The sequence below is a fragment of the Rhinatrema bivittatum genome, chromosome 7 (genome assembly GCF_901001135.1).
Source record: "Rhinatrema bivittatum chromosome 7, aRhiBiv1.1, whole genome shotgun sequence".
Classification (NCBI taxonomy): Eukaryota; Metazoa; Chordata; class Amphibia; order Gymnophiona; family Rhinatrematidae; genus Rhinatrema; species Rhinatrema bivittatum.
In genome coordinates, this window is record NC_042621.1 from 131,778,657 (window position 1) to 131,796,701 (window position 18,045).

Consider the following 18,045-nt stretch of genomic DNA (forward strand, 5'->3'; position numbering starts at 1 on the left):
TAGAAGTAATAGTAGTACTATTTTAAGATGATGCAGAATGATGCTAATAATTCTGGCAACCTATGCAGATGAGTCATTTCTATCAGATTAAGGTCCATCTCTTCTTTCCCCAAATCTCAGAATCCAAACATGCTGGTGCCAATAGTATTGAAAACTGCTTCGTAAATAAGGCACAAGAAATTTGAATGTTCTTGCTTCAATCCCTGTACTGCACTATACTATTTCTTATATAATGTGAAATGGCCTTGACACGTAACTTCACTTCAATATTAAGGCATTTGGTTTTACCCTTTCACCATCACTTTTCTGGCTACATTACATAAATACATTTAACTTTTGGTATTGCCAAACAATACACATTGATCTTTACATTTTTGCTGTTTCCACAAAGATATATATTTTGATGTTTTTGGTCTAACTTCACAACCCAAAGAAACAGTGCTCTCTCCCATGAGTATGGTTTCTTATGATTCTCACCTTTAAATTTAATATCCAGACCACTGAACTCCAGCTCTACTCCCTGCAGAGCTTCCCCTAGTGTCTCATGGTAATGGCTGATGCTTTTCTTGGTCCCAACACAGAAGGGAAGAGAAAAATATTTGTAGGTTTCTTGTCGATTATGGTATGGTCCCACTGTATTCATCCATAAAACAACTTCCTCTTTGTCGTGATACTGAAAAAGAACAGAAACACAATCAGAAGCTACAAACCAGGCCAAAGTGAAGTTACTAGGCTGAAATCTAACCCCAACTTGCTAGGTATTTCCACATTTTTTTTCATTCTTTCTGTGATACTAGCATAAATACCAGTAAGGGTCTTTAACATCCCATGATTCTGCAGTCACAGAAATGGAGACACAAAGTTGGTAAGCAGCATATTAAAAAAAAAAAAAAAAAAAAATTTGGAAATCATTCTTTTTCACTCACAGCACAATTAAGCTCTGGAATTCATTACCGGAAGATGTGGTTAAGGCAGCTGGCATAAAAAAAAGTTTGGACATGTCACTGGAGGAGAAGTCCATAAACTGCAATTAATCAAATTGACTTGGGGAATAGCCACTGCTATTACTGGCATTAGTAGCATAGGATGTATTGGAGAAATTACTTACCTGATAATTTCGTTTTCCTTAGTGTAGACAGATGGACTCAGGACCAATGGGTATAGTGTACTCCTGTTAGCAGTTGGAGATGGATCAAATTTTTAATATGATGTCAGCCCCTAGTACATATACCCCTGCAGGAAGTGCAGCTCCTCAGTATTCTTCCTTGAAAAGCATTGTGGATATGTGTGTGACTGAGTGATTAACTTCATCATATGGTTAACTTAATTAAACTTAACTTGAATAACTTGAACTGATTGATTGACTATAGCTGGCGACCGCCAGTGTACTCAACCGGAAAGCGTCGACGCTCTATGTAAGTTAAAACATGGCTTACCCGTACTTCATTGAAAATAATGCATAACGGCAGCCAAGGGTGGGAATGCTGAGTCCATCTGTTTACACTAAGGATAATGAAATTATCAGGTAAGTAATTTCTCCATTTCCCAGCGTGTAGCAGATGGACTCAGGACCAATGGGATGTATAAAAGCTACTCCCGAACCGGGTGGGAGGCTGCCCATGGCCCACTTAGGATTGCCCTTGCAAATGTCGTGTCCTCCTGAGTCTGTACATCCAGACGGTAGAATCTGGAGGAGGTATGGATGGAGAACCACATTGTCGCCCTGCAGATCTCGGCAGGGGACAGTATTCTAGTTTCTGCCCAGGACACCGCCTGGGCTCTGGTAGAATGAACCTTGACCTGTAGAGGTGGTGGCTTTCCCGCTTCTATGTAGGTCGCCTTGATGACTTCCTTGCTCCAGCAGGCAATGGTTGCCCGCGAGGACGTTTCCCCTCGTCTCTTTCAGATGTGGAGGATGAAACGGTGGTCCGTCTTTCGTACTGGTTCCGACCTTTCCAGGTATCTGGATAGGAGTCTGCCGATGGCGAGGTAGCGTAAACTACGGGCTTCTTCCGAATTCTTCAAGCCGTCCATCGCTGGAAGTGAGATGGTTTGGTTAAGGTGGAAGTGTGAGACCACTTTGGGGAGGAAATAGGGGAACGTGCATAGATGGATGGACCCCGGGGTGAGTCTGAAGAATGGCTCACTGCAGGACAGGGTTTGTAGTTCCGAGGTGCGGCGGGCTGAGCACACGGCCAGCAAGAACATCGTCTTTAAGGTAACAGATGGAGAAACAGGCCTCGGAGGGGTCTGAAGGCGGGTTCCACTATGAACTCCAAGACAAGGTTAAGGTTCCACAGAGGTACTGGCCACTTCAGGGGTGGCCGACTGTGTTTGACTCCTTTCAGGAAGGGTGATATATCTGGTTGCGAGGCTATGCTTTCGCCCTGGCTCCTGGAGCCGTAGCATGACAATGCTGCCACCTGTACCTTGATGGAGTTGAGGGACAGGCCCTTCTGTAGTCCATTCTGTAAGGATTCCAGAATCACGAGAACTTTAGAGGGGCGTGGCTTGACATTGTGGTCTTCGCACCAGGCCTCAAAAACTCTCCAGATCGTTATGTACTTTAGAGATGTGGAGAACTTGTGTGCTCGGAGAGTAACTATTACTGCCCCCGAGAATCTGTTCTCTCTCAGGCGGGCCCTCTCCATGGTCAGACCGTAAGAGAGAATTGAGCTGGGTCCTCGTGAAGAATCGGGCATTGTTGGAGCAGGCCTCTGTGTGAGGGCAGGGGTAATGAGTTCCCTGCCCGTAGTCTTCTCATGTCTGTGTACCAGGGTCTTCTTGGCCAATCCGGGGCCACCAGAAGAGCTAGTCCCCTGTGTTGCTGTATCTTGTGAATGATTGTGCCCATCAAGGGTCCCGGTGGGAAGGTGTATAGCAGGGTCCCCGGTGGCCAGGTCTATACCAGGGCCTCAATCCCCTGGGACTGCAGATCCCGCCTGCGGCTGAAGTATCTGGTATTTGAGCATTGGACCTGCCTGCTAGAAGGTCCATGTCTGGGGACTCCCACCGATTCACTATCATCTTTAAGGCTGTGGACGACAGCTTCCATTCTCCTGGGTTTAGACTTTCCCTGCTGAGGGAGTCTGCCGTGATGTTTTCTTTCCCGGCGATGTGGACGGCGGGGATCTCCTGGAGATTTGCTTCCGCTCACGCCAGAGGGTCTATTTCTAGGAACACCTGTTGGCTTCTGGCTCCGCCCTGTCGGTTGATGTAGGCCACCGTCGTGGCGTTGTTAGACATCACTCTGACCCCTTTGTTTCGGAATGTGTGAGCGAACCGCAGGCAGGCTAATCTAACTGTCTGCGTGTGTAGGCGGTTGATGTTCCATCCCGCTTCGTCTGCGTTCTACTGCCCTTGGGCGGTTAACTCTTCGCAGTGTGCTCCTCACCCATGTAGACTGGCATCTGTGGTAAGCAGGGTCCAGGTTGGGGAGGATAGTCTTGGTCCCCGGCTCGTGTGGCAGTTCTGCAGCCACCACCGTAGCTGGTTCCAGAATCTGCCCGGAAGTGGTAGACGTACGGTGTAGTTCTGGGATCGTGGACTCCGCCGCGATAGAATTGAGCATTGTAGGGGCCTCATGTGGGCTAGTGCCCATGGCACCACTTCCAGCGTGAACGCCATCAGCCCAAGGCCTTGTAATCTCATGCTGTGGGACGAGGGACGCTCGGTAAGGTCTGAAGCCGGTTCCGCAGCTTTGGTCTCCTCCTGGGGTTCAGGCTGACCTCGTCTTCCTTGGTGTCGAATCAGACTCCTAGGTATTCCAGCGACTGTGAGGGCTGTAGGGGTATTGATCACCATCCTAGGCTTTCCAGTAGTGTTATGACTCTGCTGGTTGCTTGATGGCTTTCCTCTGGTGACTTTGCCCTGATCAGCCAATCGTCCAGGTAGGACTGAACGAGGGTTCCTTCCTTCCTGAGTGTTGCCGCCAACACTACTATCACCTTGGTGAACGTCCGGGGTGCAGTGGCTGACCCGAAGGGTCGTGCCCGGAACTGATAGTGACGATTCAGGACCTTGAAGCGTAGGAAGCGCTGGTGTGCTGATGAATTGGGACGTGTAAGTAGGCCTCCGACAGATCCAGGGATATGAGGAACTCTCCTGGTTGTATTGCCCGTATGATAGATCGTAGGGTTTCCATGCGGAAGCGGGGAATCCTTAAGTGGCGGTTGACCGACTTGAGGTTCAGGATGGGCCTGAATGTACCCTCTTTCTTGGGTACGATGAAGTAAATGGAGTAATGTCCAGTATTCCTGTCCCGTGTAGGTACCGGAGTTATGGCCTCGAGGGCCAGAAGCCTGTTCAGTGTAGCTTCTACTGCCGCCCTCTTGCGGGGGTCGTGGCAGGGGGATTCCATGAACTTGTCCAGAGGGGTTCGAAAGAAGACCAGGTGGTACCCCTCTCGGATGATGGCTAGGACCCACTTGACAGAGGTTATCTCGACCCATCTCCGGTAGACTAGGGTTAATCTGCCCCCTATGGCTACTTCCCCTGGATGGGTCGGCTGATTCTCATTGTGGGGTGCTGCCGGGGCCTGTACCCAAGCTGGTTCCCCTCTTGGTGTGCTTGTTCTGGAAGGACTGGTTCCTGCCCGTAGGGCGGGACGCTTGATAGTTGCTCATATGAGGGTTGAAGCACTGTGAACTTCTGCCCCTGGTGGACATGGGGAAGGGACGCTGGTTTCCCTTTGTCTTGTCTTCCGGCATGCACGGTAATCGGGAGTCACCCCATTTGTTGGCCAGTTTCTCTAGTTCGCTGCCGAACAGGAGGGATCCTTTGAAGGGTTTCCTCGTGAGGCTCGTTTTGGGGGAGGCCGTCAGCCGATCAGATTCGAAGCCAGAGCTGTCTGCTGGCTGCCACTGTGGACGAGACTCCTCTGGCTGCTGTGTGCACTAGATTGGAAGCCGCGCCCGTGAGAGAAGATAGTGCTGATTCAATGTCTTCTCCCGGGGTGTTATTCCTGTCTTGTGATAAGCAGGCACGTGTCACCCCGGTGCAGCAGGCCGCAAACTGTAGGCCAGAGCTGCAACTTTGAATGAATGCTTGAGTATGGCTTCCAGGCGCCGGTCATGTGTATCCTGAGCGCCGCTACTCCCTCCACTGGGATGGCAGTGCGCATGGCGATCGCACAGACTATGGCGTCCACTCTAGGGCACGCCAGGAGCTCCTTGGTTGCTGGGTCCAGGGGGTACATGGCAGACAAGGCTCGACCCCCTTTGCATGAGGATTCCGGAGCATTCCCCTCTAGGTCAATTAGCTGTTGCGCCGCCTGTGGGAGAGGAAAGTGGCGCGACGTCTGCGAAGGCCCTCCCACAGGGGGTTTTTAGGTTCCCCCGAGGTGCTTTGGCCAGGGATAGCGAGCTCCTTTATGTATCGGGATATCAGGTCCGGGAGCTCATCCCTCGTGAAGAAGCGTCTCATGTTCGGTGGCTCTGTCCCCGGGGGGGGGGGGGGGGGGTTCCCCCCTTCCAGGGGATCGAATTCTTCTTCGGAGAGGTCTGTGTCCCCGTAGGTGGGACTTCTGGACAGTGTGAACTTGTGCCTAGGCCTAAAGGGTCCTGGGGCATGAGGGTCTGAATCCCCTTGAACAACTCTACCCAAGAGCTCGATTCTGGGTCTAGGTTGAGGGATGCCAGTTCTCTGGGGTCCCCGACTGTGAGTGGAATCCCTGAGGCCTGCTAGGTCTGGGGTGGCCCCTGAGGAGCTAGCCCTGGGCCCTGGGTGGGAATGGCCCTGACCTGGGTCTCTCAGGGACTCCTCACCATGTGCTCATAGGGCGTCGGCTTCCTCGCTCTTAGAGGCTCTGAGTTGGCATGCTGGGCAGAGGCCTTGAGCTTTTATTCCTGTTTCTGGAGGTGCCATGTCTATGGACGCGTAAGCTCTTGTGCGCTCCAGTGCGTCAGAGATGTGCGCGCAGATGTGCGCCCAGCCGTAGATATGCGCCTTGTTCTGTGCGCGCAACTTATGCTCGTAAAGTCTTATGTGCGCCTAAGCTTAAGCGCATATGTAAATTTGTGTGCTTAGCTCCATTTGTGCGCTCGGCTCGGACGGCGGGCGGTGTGGCAAACAGGGCCAAGATGGCAACAGCAAGCATGCAGGCAATATGGTGACCTCCTCGGAGGGTCTCCATGTGGGCAGACCCTGGAAACAGCTGGGGCCTAGCCCTGCTAGGGCGGATCAACCCGGTGGCACTGGTTCCGATTGATGACCTGTGGTCCTCCTCGATCCTCGGAGACCGATTCAAGTAGAAGATTTACACCTTACCTTGTCTTCAGCGCTTCCCGGTTTCGCCCCGGGCGGTCTCCGGCTGCGGGAGGAGAGGGCAACTACCTTCACCGCCGCGCTCGAGGGGTGCAACCGCTGCCTCTCAGCCGCGCCCGAGATCGGGGGCTAAGTCCTCGCCGCGATTCGGCAGCCGGACCGAGGCTGCCTCTACGCCGCGCCCAAGGATTCGGGGGCTAGGTCCCTGCCGCGAATCGGCCACCGGACCGAGGCTCTCACCTCGGAGGGACCACGGAAATCACCTCGGGAATCTCAACTGGGGGAGGGACCCGAGGGTATCACTGCAGGAGAGCGGGGCTCTTCTTCAGTAAATTCTTTTCTTCTTAAATTTGGGTTTCTCCTTGATTCTTGTTCTAACGCTCTGAGAGCGTGCAGATAGTCCCTAACTGCTTTGGAGATGGTAAATACTGAGGAGCTGCACTTCCTGCAGGGGTATATGTATTAGGGGCTGACGTCAGATTGAAATCTGATCCGTCTCCAACTGCTAACAGGAGTACACTATACCCATTGGTCCTGAGTCCATCTGCTACACGCTAGGAAATTACTGTTTGGTTAATTGAAAGGTACTTGTATTCTGGATTGGCCATGCTGGAAACAGGATGCTAAGTTTCATGGACCCTCAGTCTGACCCAGTATGGCAACTTCTTAAGTTTTTAATTTTTCCTTGGCTACTAAATCACAGGAAACTGTTGGCCACATGCCCTCCCCCTCAGTCACTTCCTTCCACTCCTCCCTTCCAAATTGCTGGCTGTCTTCTTTTTGCCCCCATCCCCCTCTCACACACCTCCTCCTGTCCATGATCTAAAACTCTCCAGCTGCTAGCCTCTGCTATTCTGCAGCTCATGGCTGTTCAGGCACCAGTTGGCATTGCTTCCTAGGAGCTATGTGGTACTGGTATGAACACACAGCTCGCGCAAGACTAGTTATACATAAGTATCAGCACCATACAGATTACAGGAAGCAGTCCTATGGCACCCTGGCAGCTATGGCTTGGAAAGAGGCAGTAGATATAGTGGCTGCCAGGCCGGAGAAGCAGCAGCCATCAGCTTGGGCAGAAAGAGGAGAGAAGAGGCAGTCAAGCAAGTAAGAAAAGATGTCGCATAAATAGGGACCTTCAATTTTGTTTTTTATTGTTCTTTATTTTTTTCAGGAATTTATCAACAAAAACAGAGAAAATCAGTTGAACAAATATGACTCATTTTTACAGGTAAATAGTATTTATTTTGGTGGACAGAAGCCAGGATAATAAACATCATCAGATTCTCTCACCTACCCACTCCGCAGTATCCCCATCTCTACCCTCCATCCCATGCCTCTCTCCAATAATCTCCCTCTCTCCACACACACATTGCAACAGCATTCATCATTATTAGTAGTGGCTCCAGCCTTCTCTCTCCCATGGCAGCATGCTGAGGCTCCCTCACTCTGCAATACTGCATTTCTGTTTTTGTGCAGGCCAGGGAGCCTGCTGGAAAGTGCTTCTAGTGGATAGGATCTGCTTGAAGTGCATTCACAGCACCAGACAGCAGACACTTTGGCTGCTTGGGGGATAAGGAGGCAGGACATTGGAAGGTATGCATTTTCACTGGTGGAGAGTGGGACTTCAAAACAAAATGCACTTTGGCTCACACTGGATTTCAGCAATGGCTGGAGGTCTTGAAATGGTTTAAACTGAAAATAAAGGATCCTACTCAAAGCTACCTATGCAAAACAGGGAGTACGAGAGAAGCAGGCAGGAAGACAGACAAGAGAAGAAGAAATACCTGGTCTAGGTAATACAATTCCAGACTTCAAAGACCAATGGTGGAGGCATATCTATATATTGTTGCTGTCATAGAAACATAGAAATGACGGCAGAAGAAGACCAAACGGCCCATCCAGTCTACCCAGCAAGTTTCACACTTTTTTTTCTTCTCATACTTATCTGTTACTCTTGGCTCTTAGTAACCTTTTGGTTCTATTTCCCTTCCACACCCACCATTAATGCAGAGAGAAGTCACATGGTTCAGTGACTCCCAACGACCTGACATATAAACATATCAGGCTAGTTCAAGAAGTACCAGGCATGCAGAAAAAGGGGAAGCAGGCAAGTAACTTTATTTAAAAACAACCCAACACCACCACAAAAAAAAAAAAAACCACACTGAAATAAGAGAAAGAGAAATGAAGAGGCATTTACAGACCTTTTGCCCAAGCAGAAGAGTTAAACAGAATCCTACTGAAAGAAATATATAAGACCACAATGAAAAAGTAATGCTGGGGGGAGATTTTAATATGCTGGATGTTGACTGAACAACCGATCTGTGGAAAAAAAAAGGAGAGATGCTAAACTCCTTTCAAGAGGCTCTCTCAAAATGGTAATGGTATATAGAGGTAGAAAATAGTGGAAACTATTCTCAAGATCAAAATCATAGAGCATATAGAAAGACATGGTTTAATGGAACACAGTCAACATGGATTTACCCAAGGGAAGTCTTGCCTAACAAATCTGCTTCCAGCAGCCCCCGCCGGCGAAGATGCATGAACGCACGCCTGTACTTCCAATTTGGGCGCTCAAAGCACCAAATGGGACGTACAGGCGGTGCGAGCTCATCGTGCCAAAAAAATTGCACCGGCAGGCAACTGGAAGATTGCTCCGCCGCTCTGGCAATCTTCCAGTTGCCTGCCGGTGCAATTTTTTTGGCACGATGAGCTCGCACCGCCTGTACGTCCCATTTGGTGCTTTGAGCGCCCAAATTGGAAGTACAGGCGTGCGTTCATGCATCTTCGCCGGCGGGGGCTGCTGGAAGCCGCCTCGTGGAGAGCGCCCGATCCGCTCGGGCTGCTGAAGCGGGAGAAGGAATGCTGAAAGAGAAAGTGAAGGGACATTTGTGAGTCAATGTCCCTGTCCCTGTCAGCGTGGGCCCGTACGGGAGACCGGCACCCATGGACGTGGCCAGGGCAGGTGAGCGGGGGCTGGGGGAAAGTTTGCCCGTGAAATTTCATGGGCAAACTTTACCGCCTACCCTCTAACGCAGGGGTAAGGGTAGGCGGTAATTTAGCAGGTTAAAGACGCGGCTAAACTGAGGGTTAAAAAGGCGATAGTCGGGGCGCACGTTACTGTATGGGAGGGAATAGCTAATCGGAGGGTTTACATATCATATACATGCCGCGGGCGGAAAGGGTTACCCGTTGATTTAAAGAAGCAGTAAGGATGAGTTAAAAGGGATAGTGAATCGCGGGTTGGACTTACACGGCCAAAATGTAGGTACAAAGCGGATTAGAAACGGGGTAATCGCGGCCGCGCTTTACTGTATCGGCCTGATAGGGAATAGCCACTACTATTAATTGCATCAGTAGCATGGGATCTTCTTACTTTTTGGGTAATTGCCAGGTTCTTGTGGCCTGGTTTGGCCTCTGTTGGAAACAGGATGCTGGGCTTGATGGACCCTTGGATCTGACCCAGCATGGCAATTTCTTATGTTCTTAAAAAGCCTGACACCAAAAAACAGTGGACAGGATCCTGCTGCTGCCAGAGTCCAGAAGACACCACCAGATCAGGTCTTAAGAGAGCCACATGCCACCAGTGTTCCTTCTAAGCTGCATGCATGTGTGCCCATGCACAATGTTTCCTGCGCCTGCACATGGCTTTTTCCTCCAAGCACAGAAAAGTTGGCAGGCCATGGTGGAGCTCATTCTTCCATGACCCAAAGGAAAAGGAGAGAAATTGACTCCATGCTGCCGCTAGAGCCCAGGTTGGTGGGTTTAAAGTGGGGGGAAAAAAAGGAGACTGCCAGTTGCAGGCCACCATCAGAGGCCAGGCTGGTGGAGCCCAAGTGAAAAAACCGAGACATGGCTATGGGCTACTGCCAAAGCAAAAAAAAAAAAAAAAGAATCAACTGCTGGCTGCCAACAGGACCAAAGTGAAATAACTGCAGGGCATCACTGAAGCCAAAACAAACGAACAAAAATTTAAAAAAAAAAAAAAAAAAGAGATCCTGTTGCGAGAAGCCGGTGGAACGAGGTCATCGTTGTCAAAGTGAAAGAGAAAGACCCGGAGGTGGGCTGTTGATGGAGCCCAAGCCAGCAAGGCAAAGAAAGAGCAGGCACAATTGTGTGAGAGAGGTTGGGAACCTGCCTGCGCATGCGCCTCTGAAAGAAAGAGTGGAAGCCTGCTTGCGCATGCGCCTGTGAAAGAGAGAGAGAGCGCGAGTGGAAGCCTGCCTGTGCGCACCTGAGAGAGAGAGAGTGAAAGCCTGCTTGTGTGTGCACCTGTGAGCGAGAGAGAGAGAGAGAGAGTGAAAGCCTGCTTGTGTGTGCACCTGTGAGCGAGAGAGAGAGAGAGAGAGAGAGAGTGAAAGCCTGCTTGTGTGTGCACCTGTGAGCGAGAGAGAGGGAGTGGAAGCCTGCTTGTGTGCACCTGTGAGCAAGAAAGTGAGAGAGAGAGAGATTGGAGGCCTGCTTGTGTGTGCACCTGTGAGAGAGAGAGGGAGTGGAAGCCTGCTTGTGTGCACCTGTGAGCAAGAAAGTGAGAGAGAGAGAGATTGGAGGCCTGCTTGTGTGTGCACTTGTGAGAGAGAGAGAGAGAGATTGGAGGCCTGCTTGTGTGTGCACTTGTGAGAGAGAGAGAGAGAGAGAGAGATTGGAGGCCTGCTTGTGTGTGCACTTGTGAGAGAGAGAGAGAGAGAGAGATTGGAGGCCTGCTTGTGTGTGCACTTGTGAGAGAGAGAGAGAGAGATTGGAGGCCTGCTTGTGTGTGCACTTGTGAGAGAGAGAGAGAGAGAGAGATTGAGAGAGAGATTGGAGGCCTGCTTGTGTGTGCACTTGTGAGAGAGAGAGAGAGAGAGAGAGATTGGAGGCCTGCTTGTGTGTGCACTTGTGAGAGAGAGAGAGAGAGAGAGATTGGAGGCCTGCTTGTGTGTGCACTTGTGAGAGAGAGAGAGAGATAGAGATTGGAGGCCTGCTTGTGTGTGCACTTGTGAGAGAGAGAGAGAGATAGAGATTGGAGGCCTGCTTGTGTGTGCACTTGTGAGAGAGAGAGAGAATGACTGAGACTCTGCTTGTGTGAGTGAAAAATATACTTCCTATAATTTGTTTTAAATCTTCCAGTTGCTAGTTTCATTGTATCCCCTAGTGCTAGTGTTGTTTGAAAGGGTAAATAACCATTCCCTATTTACCCGTCCTTCCCCACTCATGATTTTATAAATTTCAATCAGAACCCCTCTCTTTCATCTCTATTTCAAGCTTAAGAGTCCTAATCTTTAATAACTACTAATAGCCCTAATATTTAATTACTACTTTCCATACAGATCGATACAGTAAAGTGCGGCCGCAGTTACCCTGCTCCTAACTCGCCTTCTACTCACTTTCCGGCTGCGTTAGCCCTTCCCGCGATACACTATCCCCTTTAACTCATCCCTACCGCCTCTTAAAATCCCCGGGTGCCCCCTTCCGCCCGCGGCATGTATATTAAATGTAAACGAGCGAATTAGCTATTCCCTCCCATAGAGTAACGCGCGCCCCGACTATCGCTTTTTTACCCTGCCGTTTTGCCGTGCGTTTACCCTGCTAACTTACCGCCTACCCTTACCCCAGCATTAGAGGCAGGGGTAAGGGTAGACGGCAAACTTTCCCCCAGCCCCCGCTCACCTGCCCTGGCCGCGTCCGGTCTCCGGTACAGCCCCAGTCCTGTCCCCTCCTCCCGAAGCAAAAAAAAAAAAAAACCCCCGAAAAAAAAGTAGCAAGAGAGCGAGGGGAGAGACGGGCAATCCTACGCTCGGGCCTGCCAATCCCTTGTTCTCTCCTCCCGAAGCAGGGCGCGAAAAGCAGCCTTGCTCCGGGAGGAGGGGGGGAGGGCAGTTTAAAGCGACGAAGCGACTTACTTTTGCAGCCCCCCCTCCGGACATCGGCGACGACCGCAGCTCCTGCCTCCAGCTGTCAGACAGACGCATCGCACGTGGGAAAGCGGCCCCTATGCGTGCAATTGGCTGCTCAAGATGTGACGTCACATGCATGTGACATCTGTCATTTCAAATGTCATTTGAAATGACAGATACCAGCGTGGCCGTGAAGCGTTAGGCCTGCGCACCCAGGTTACTGTATAGGCGCTCTATACAGTAAAATGGGTTGCGCGGGTCCAACCTTCGCCTAACGCTTCGCAGACGCGGCATGCATTTGCATGCAATTTGAAGAGAGTATCGAGCGGTAGGTGAAGAGAACTGTGCGTGCGGGGAACGAGGGTGCGCCAGGCACTGCCGCACTCTTTCTAACGCAGCATAACTGTATCGACCTGATAGTTAGCTACCTACTCTAACCATATGTATCATTATTTTATGTTACACTCCGTTCCATGTATCTTTTTCTTTTCTTCTGTTCCATGTAAACAGATACGATGTGCAAACGGTTATCGGTATAAAAAAAAGCCTTAAATAAATAAAATAATCTGTTTAGTCTTTCATTTTAAGGGAGCTTTTCCATCCCCTTCATCATTTATTTGCCCTTTTCTATATCTTTTCAATGCTGGCTGTCTTTGAGATGGGACGACCAGAACTGCAGACAATACTCAAGGTGCAGTTGCACCATGAAATCTATACAAGGGCCTTATGATATTCTCAGTTTTGTTCTCTATTCCTCTACAAATAATTCCTAACATGCCAGTTGCCTTTTTGACCTCCTCCATACATTGAACCAAAGATTTCAATGTATTGTCCACAAGATCTCTGAGGTCCTTTTCCTGAGTAGTGACTCAGAGAAGCCAGCATCAAAAAACTACAGCTGGGAGATTTTCTTCCTACATGCAATACTTTGCACTTGTCCACATTAAATTGCATGTCATTTACAAGTTCAGTTTCCTAGTCTCAAAAGATCCTTCTGCAGTTCTTCACAATCCATTGCAGTTTCAGCAACTCAAAACAATTTTGTATCATCTGCAAAACTGGTCAGATCACTTCTTTCTCCAGATCATTTATGAATATGCTAAATAGCACAGATCCCAATACAGACCCCTGGGACACTCTACGAACAACCTTTCTCCATTTGGAAAACTGACCATTTAGTCCTGTCCTCTGTTTCCTGTCTTTTAACCAGTCTCCCATCCTAAGACCTCCCAATTACCCGAGGTATCTGTCATGAGAGACTTTGTCAAATGCCTTCTGAAAATCCATATACACTATATCAACTGGCTCTTCTTTATGCACATTTACTTACACCCTCAAAAAAAAATTGTTAAGGCAAGACTTCCCTTTACAAAAACCATGTTGACGCTTCCTCGTTAAACCACCTCTATATGTATGTAGTCAGTAATTTTGTTCTTACGAATAGCTTCAACTCAAGCTCACTGGTCAATAGTTTTCCAGATCACCTTGGAGCCCTTTTTAAAAACTGCCTTCACACTGGCCACCCTCTAGTCTTCTGGCTGTTTCAAATGAAATTGCAAGTCACCAGAAACAGGTCTGCAATTTCATTTATTTCCTTCAGAATTCTAGAGCGAATATCAACCATTCCTGGTGATGATATTCTTTAGTGTGCCAATCTGAGTTAAGTCTTCCAGTTTCTCTGTGATTGCATCTAGTCAGTCATCACCATCCAAAAATTCTTACGGTGTGGGTATGACCCAGACATCCTCCTCAGTAAAGACAAAAATCTGTTTAGTTTTCTGCTATCTCCTTGTCCTTCCTGACCACCCTTTTTACTCATTGGTAATCTAGCAGCCCAATCTACTCCCTCACAGGATTTTTGCTTCAAATTAACTTGAAAATATCACTTATTTTTATCTCTATGGCAAAACTTCTTTTCAATTCTCTCTTACCCTACTTAATTACATTTTTACACCTAACATGCCATGCCTGTACTCTTCCTCATTTGCATCTGCTTTCCTTATTTGCCTCTTTCACCACACTATTAAATCATGCCAGAAGTTGTTTGGTTTTCCTTTACTCTTTTTTAATGCATGGAATACATTATGGCTGGGTCTCAAGGATGATAGTTTTAAACAGCGTCCATGCCACCTGCAAGTTTTTAAACTTGTGGATTGCTCCTTTCAGTTTTTTCCTAGAAATTTCCTCATTTCATCATAAACTCTCTTTATAGTAAAATGTTACTTCAGTATTCACCCTCCAGTTTTGTCAGATTTTATTAAACTATGATCAATGTTGCCAAGAGGATCCACCACCTTTATCTCTTGCACTAGGTCCTGCATTCTATTGGGTACTAGATCTAATATAGATCCCCCTCTCACTGCTCCATGACCAACTCTGCATGAAGCAGTCATTGATAGTATCTAAGAACTTCAGTAACCTTCCTTGCATGCCCTGACATGATAATTACTCAGGTAACTGAAGTCTCCCATTATTATTGTGTTGCCAGTCTAATCTTTGTTAGCATTTTGCCAGCTATTTCCTCATCCTGGCCAGGTGAGCAGCAATATATCCCCATTACTATACTCTTCCCTTTTACCCTTGGAATTTCTATCCATAAGGATTCAATAATGCATTTTGTTTTCTGCAAAACTTTTATCCTGCTTGATGCCACACCATCCTTAACATATAGGGCTTTATTTTCTAAGGCTATCGCAGGCTTGCGCTAACAGCGCAAGCCTGCGATAGCTAGCGAAGGTAGCTATCGCAGTCTTGTCACATTAAATTGCATGTCCTTTTCGCTGCCTATTTCGCACCCAATAACTACACCTTCTATGATGTAGTTATTGGGCGCGATGCAGGCAGCGATCGCACCGCGGAGGTGCGATCGCTGCCGGCTAGCGCAGGACCACCCCCCCCCCCCCCCCCCCCCCCCCCCCCCCCGTTTCAGCCCTCCGCCCCTCATTACCGCAGGCCTGCAATACTTTAGAAAATGAGGTCCATAGTGTCTTCCCGCTTTCAATTTTATCTGCCCTGTCATGTCAATATACTGTAATTTGTGCTCTTGTATCACAGCATCCCATTGATTATCCTCCGAACACCTGGTCTCCAAGATGCCTATTTTGTCTATAACTTCCTTTAGCGCCTTACATTTTAACTCTCCAGTCTTATTTTTCAGACTTCTGGCATTTACATACAGAAATTTTAAAGTAAGTTTATTTGTATTTCTAATTTTATATGTACTCACAACCTGCTTATCAGATGATTCAGGCAGTTTGAAGACTTTTTAAATTGTGTGCTCTGTATTTAAATGCATCTGGGGTTTTTTCAGCTTTTACAACCACCTATCGCAACATTCTAACTTACTTGAGGACCGATGCAATACAGTGCGCTCAGCTGAGCGCACTGTTTAACCCGCAATTGGAACATGTTGTGTAGGTGTGTCCACAGCCCCTTATGCTATAAAGGGATTAGCGCCTCCACAACACACATCCAATGTGCCAGGAAACTAATAGCGCTCATCACATGCAAATGTATGTTGATGAGGCTATTAGTTATTCACTCCACATGCAGTAAAAAAAAAAAAGTGCATCCAATACGCACATTTTTGTGCACAGAAATTAAAGCCTGCCCAGAGCAGCGTCGGCACTTAATATTAATTTATTCACTACTTCACTTATTGCCAATTGGTCCCTTCACTGTCACATGTCAGTGAAAGGACCAATCACCTTTCAGAAGGCTGCAATGAAAGGAGATTGGCCCTTTCCACTGACAAATGGGGTTCCCGGCCCACAGAAGGGAGAAGATTTGAAGTTTTCAAAGGGCTTTCCTAAGGATCTCCATTCAGGTACTGAAACCCCTCCCCCCCCCCCACCACCCCCACCTGACCTGGACAGCTTGGCCCATCGGGCCAGACCTTGGGGGGAGGGAGCTTAGGGCAGGTCAGATATGGGCACACAGCCATGTCTCCTAGGCACCCGATGTCAAGGATGTGCTAGGAGCACACAGGTTTCCTTAGCGTGCCCCTTTTAGTGCAGCAAGTCATTTAAATATGACATTGGATCCCCGGGAGAGGTGGTTGGGCACACATTACAAAAGCAGTGCTCAGAGATGAACACCCACTTTCTATGCGCCAATACTGCATTGGCCCCTTGGTTTGTCAGTATCTTTTGAAGCCTCCCTTCGAACTACGTGCTGCTGAGCGATAGCTTTCCACCATGTTCTAGTTTAAAACTTTTATCTCCTTTTGAAAAGATAGTGCCAACAGCCTGGTTCAATTCTGGTTAAGGTGAAATTCATCCCGTCTGAATAGGCTCTCTCTTCCCCAGAATATTTTCCAGTTCCTAACAAATTTAAAGCTTTATGGCTGCTTGACTCTTCCTATGGCCCCTATCCAACTTGCAGAAGTTGTTTGTGACCTTCAGGTACTGAAGTATAACCTTTCATGCATCCAGAAAATTAAATTCTTCCCTTCAGCATTCCTAAATTTGAGTTCATAAGGAACTCCAATACTACCTTAGGTAAAAAAGGTACTGGGCAGATTCTGACCCTTTTCTTATAGAACATCAACTAGGGATCTCTACACAACAGCACCTGAAGCTCTGAAACCCTTCTGGTTTAGTAGATTGCTTCTAGGTATACTATCTTCAGAGTCAGGTCCTTAATAGATGCTTTCTTTAGTGGCTAAAGGGCGTCTATAAGGCTCTCAGCATCAGGTTTAAATTCTATGCTGTTACTACCCGATATCCTAGGTGACACAGCTTTAGGCGTGCTACATTCGACTGAAAGGCTATCAAGCCTCCCGCCACCATGCCCCCTGTAACACTACTACCTGTATCTTCAGTGAATTCAATGCCCACCCTTGTCTAGGCCTCCTATAAGAACTCCAGAATTGTCCATACCGCAACTTAAAAGGCAAAACACCCTTTTTTCAGCACCATCCAAAGATTTTCCAAACTTTGCCATATGCTAGAGTTCCAGACAGCTTCCTTGCCTTCAGCAACGTCAAGATTACCACCCCAGAGTATCCCCACTTCTTCAGTTTCCTCCTTTCAAAAGTCAAGTTATAAGATACCATATCCATACTATCTCCATCATCAGAGAAGGTCCCTGGTTGCTGCATATGAGCAGCTTCTCCTTGCCTAGCCTAAGGCTGCACTCCATAGGCATGGTGGTCTGCCTCTCCAAAGAATCTTTAAAATCACTGGCCATGATGGGAACACCATCCAATAGCCATGGTTGGATCAGCACATCTATTCCCCTTCAACCCAGTTCCCAAGTTCAGGTGAACAGCTTGGCATTGGCATTCTGCCAGGTGGTCATCAAATCCGAGTGCGGCTGCCCCCACCTGGCCACTAATTCCCACTCTCCTGGGTCTCGCATATGTTTGTTGAGAAAGTCCTCTCCTGCTATGTGCCTTGCCATTAAACCTTTGAGATAAAGCCTCTACCCAGCTCATCAAAGACCTTATTTTCTTCATCAGTTGTGGGTTCTGGGTGCTCCCTTGCCTGTTCACATAAGCTACTGCCATGGCACTTCACAGCCTTCCCCTTTAACCTGGCAAAACATCTGCTCAGTGCTAGTCTGACCACTCTTAACTCCAGTTGGTTTATCAACCAAGAAGCTTCTCGAGGACTGCCTTGCACTACCTGTCTTTCGCAGTGGGCTCACCACCCTACCAAGCTGGTGTCTTCCACCATTGTGATCCACATTGATAGATCAAAGTCCGCCCCGGTATTGTTCAGCCACCACTGGCTGCCTTTGATCTCTCCTGAAAGGAAGAGTCTCTTCTCATAGTCCTGTTTCTGTGATGATCATTATGACAGCAGTGCTCTTTTCAAAGGGTGTAAGTGGGTCCTTGCCCAGAGAACCAGATCTACGGCTGTTGCCATTAATCTTAACACCTGCAGGTAAGACCTCGGCCTGG

General features: G+C 48.3%; 1 protein-coding gene across 1 annotated transcript in view; it reads right to left on the minus strand.

Annotated features, from left to right (window-relative positions):
• The window catches only part of TM9SF3 (transmembrane 9 superfamily member 3), a 188,725-nt gene that overhangs the window by 164,473 nt on the left and 6,207 nt on the right, over nt 1-18,045 (minus strand). Inside the window, exon 2 of the mRNA XM_029609139.1 lies at nt 478-673. Within this exon, the coding sequence (XP_029464999.1) occupies nt 478-673 (196 nt within the window). The remainder of the gene's footprint in view (nt 1-477; nt 674-18,045) is intronic.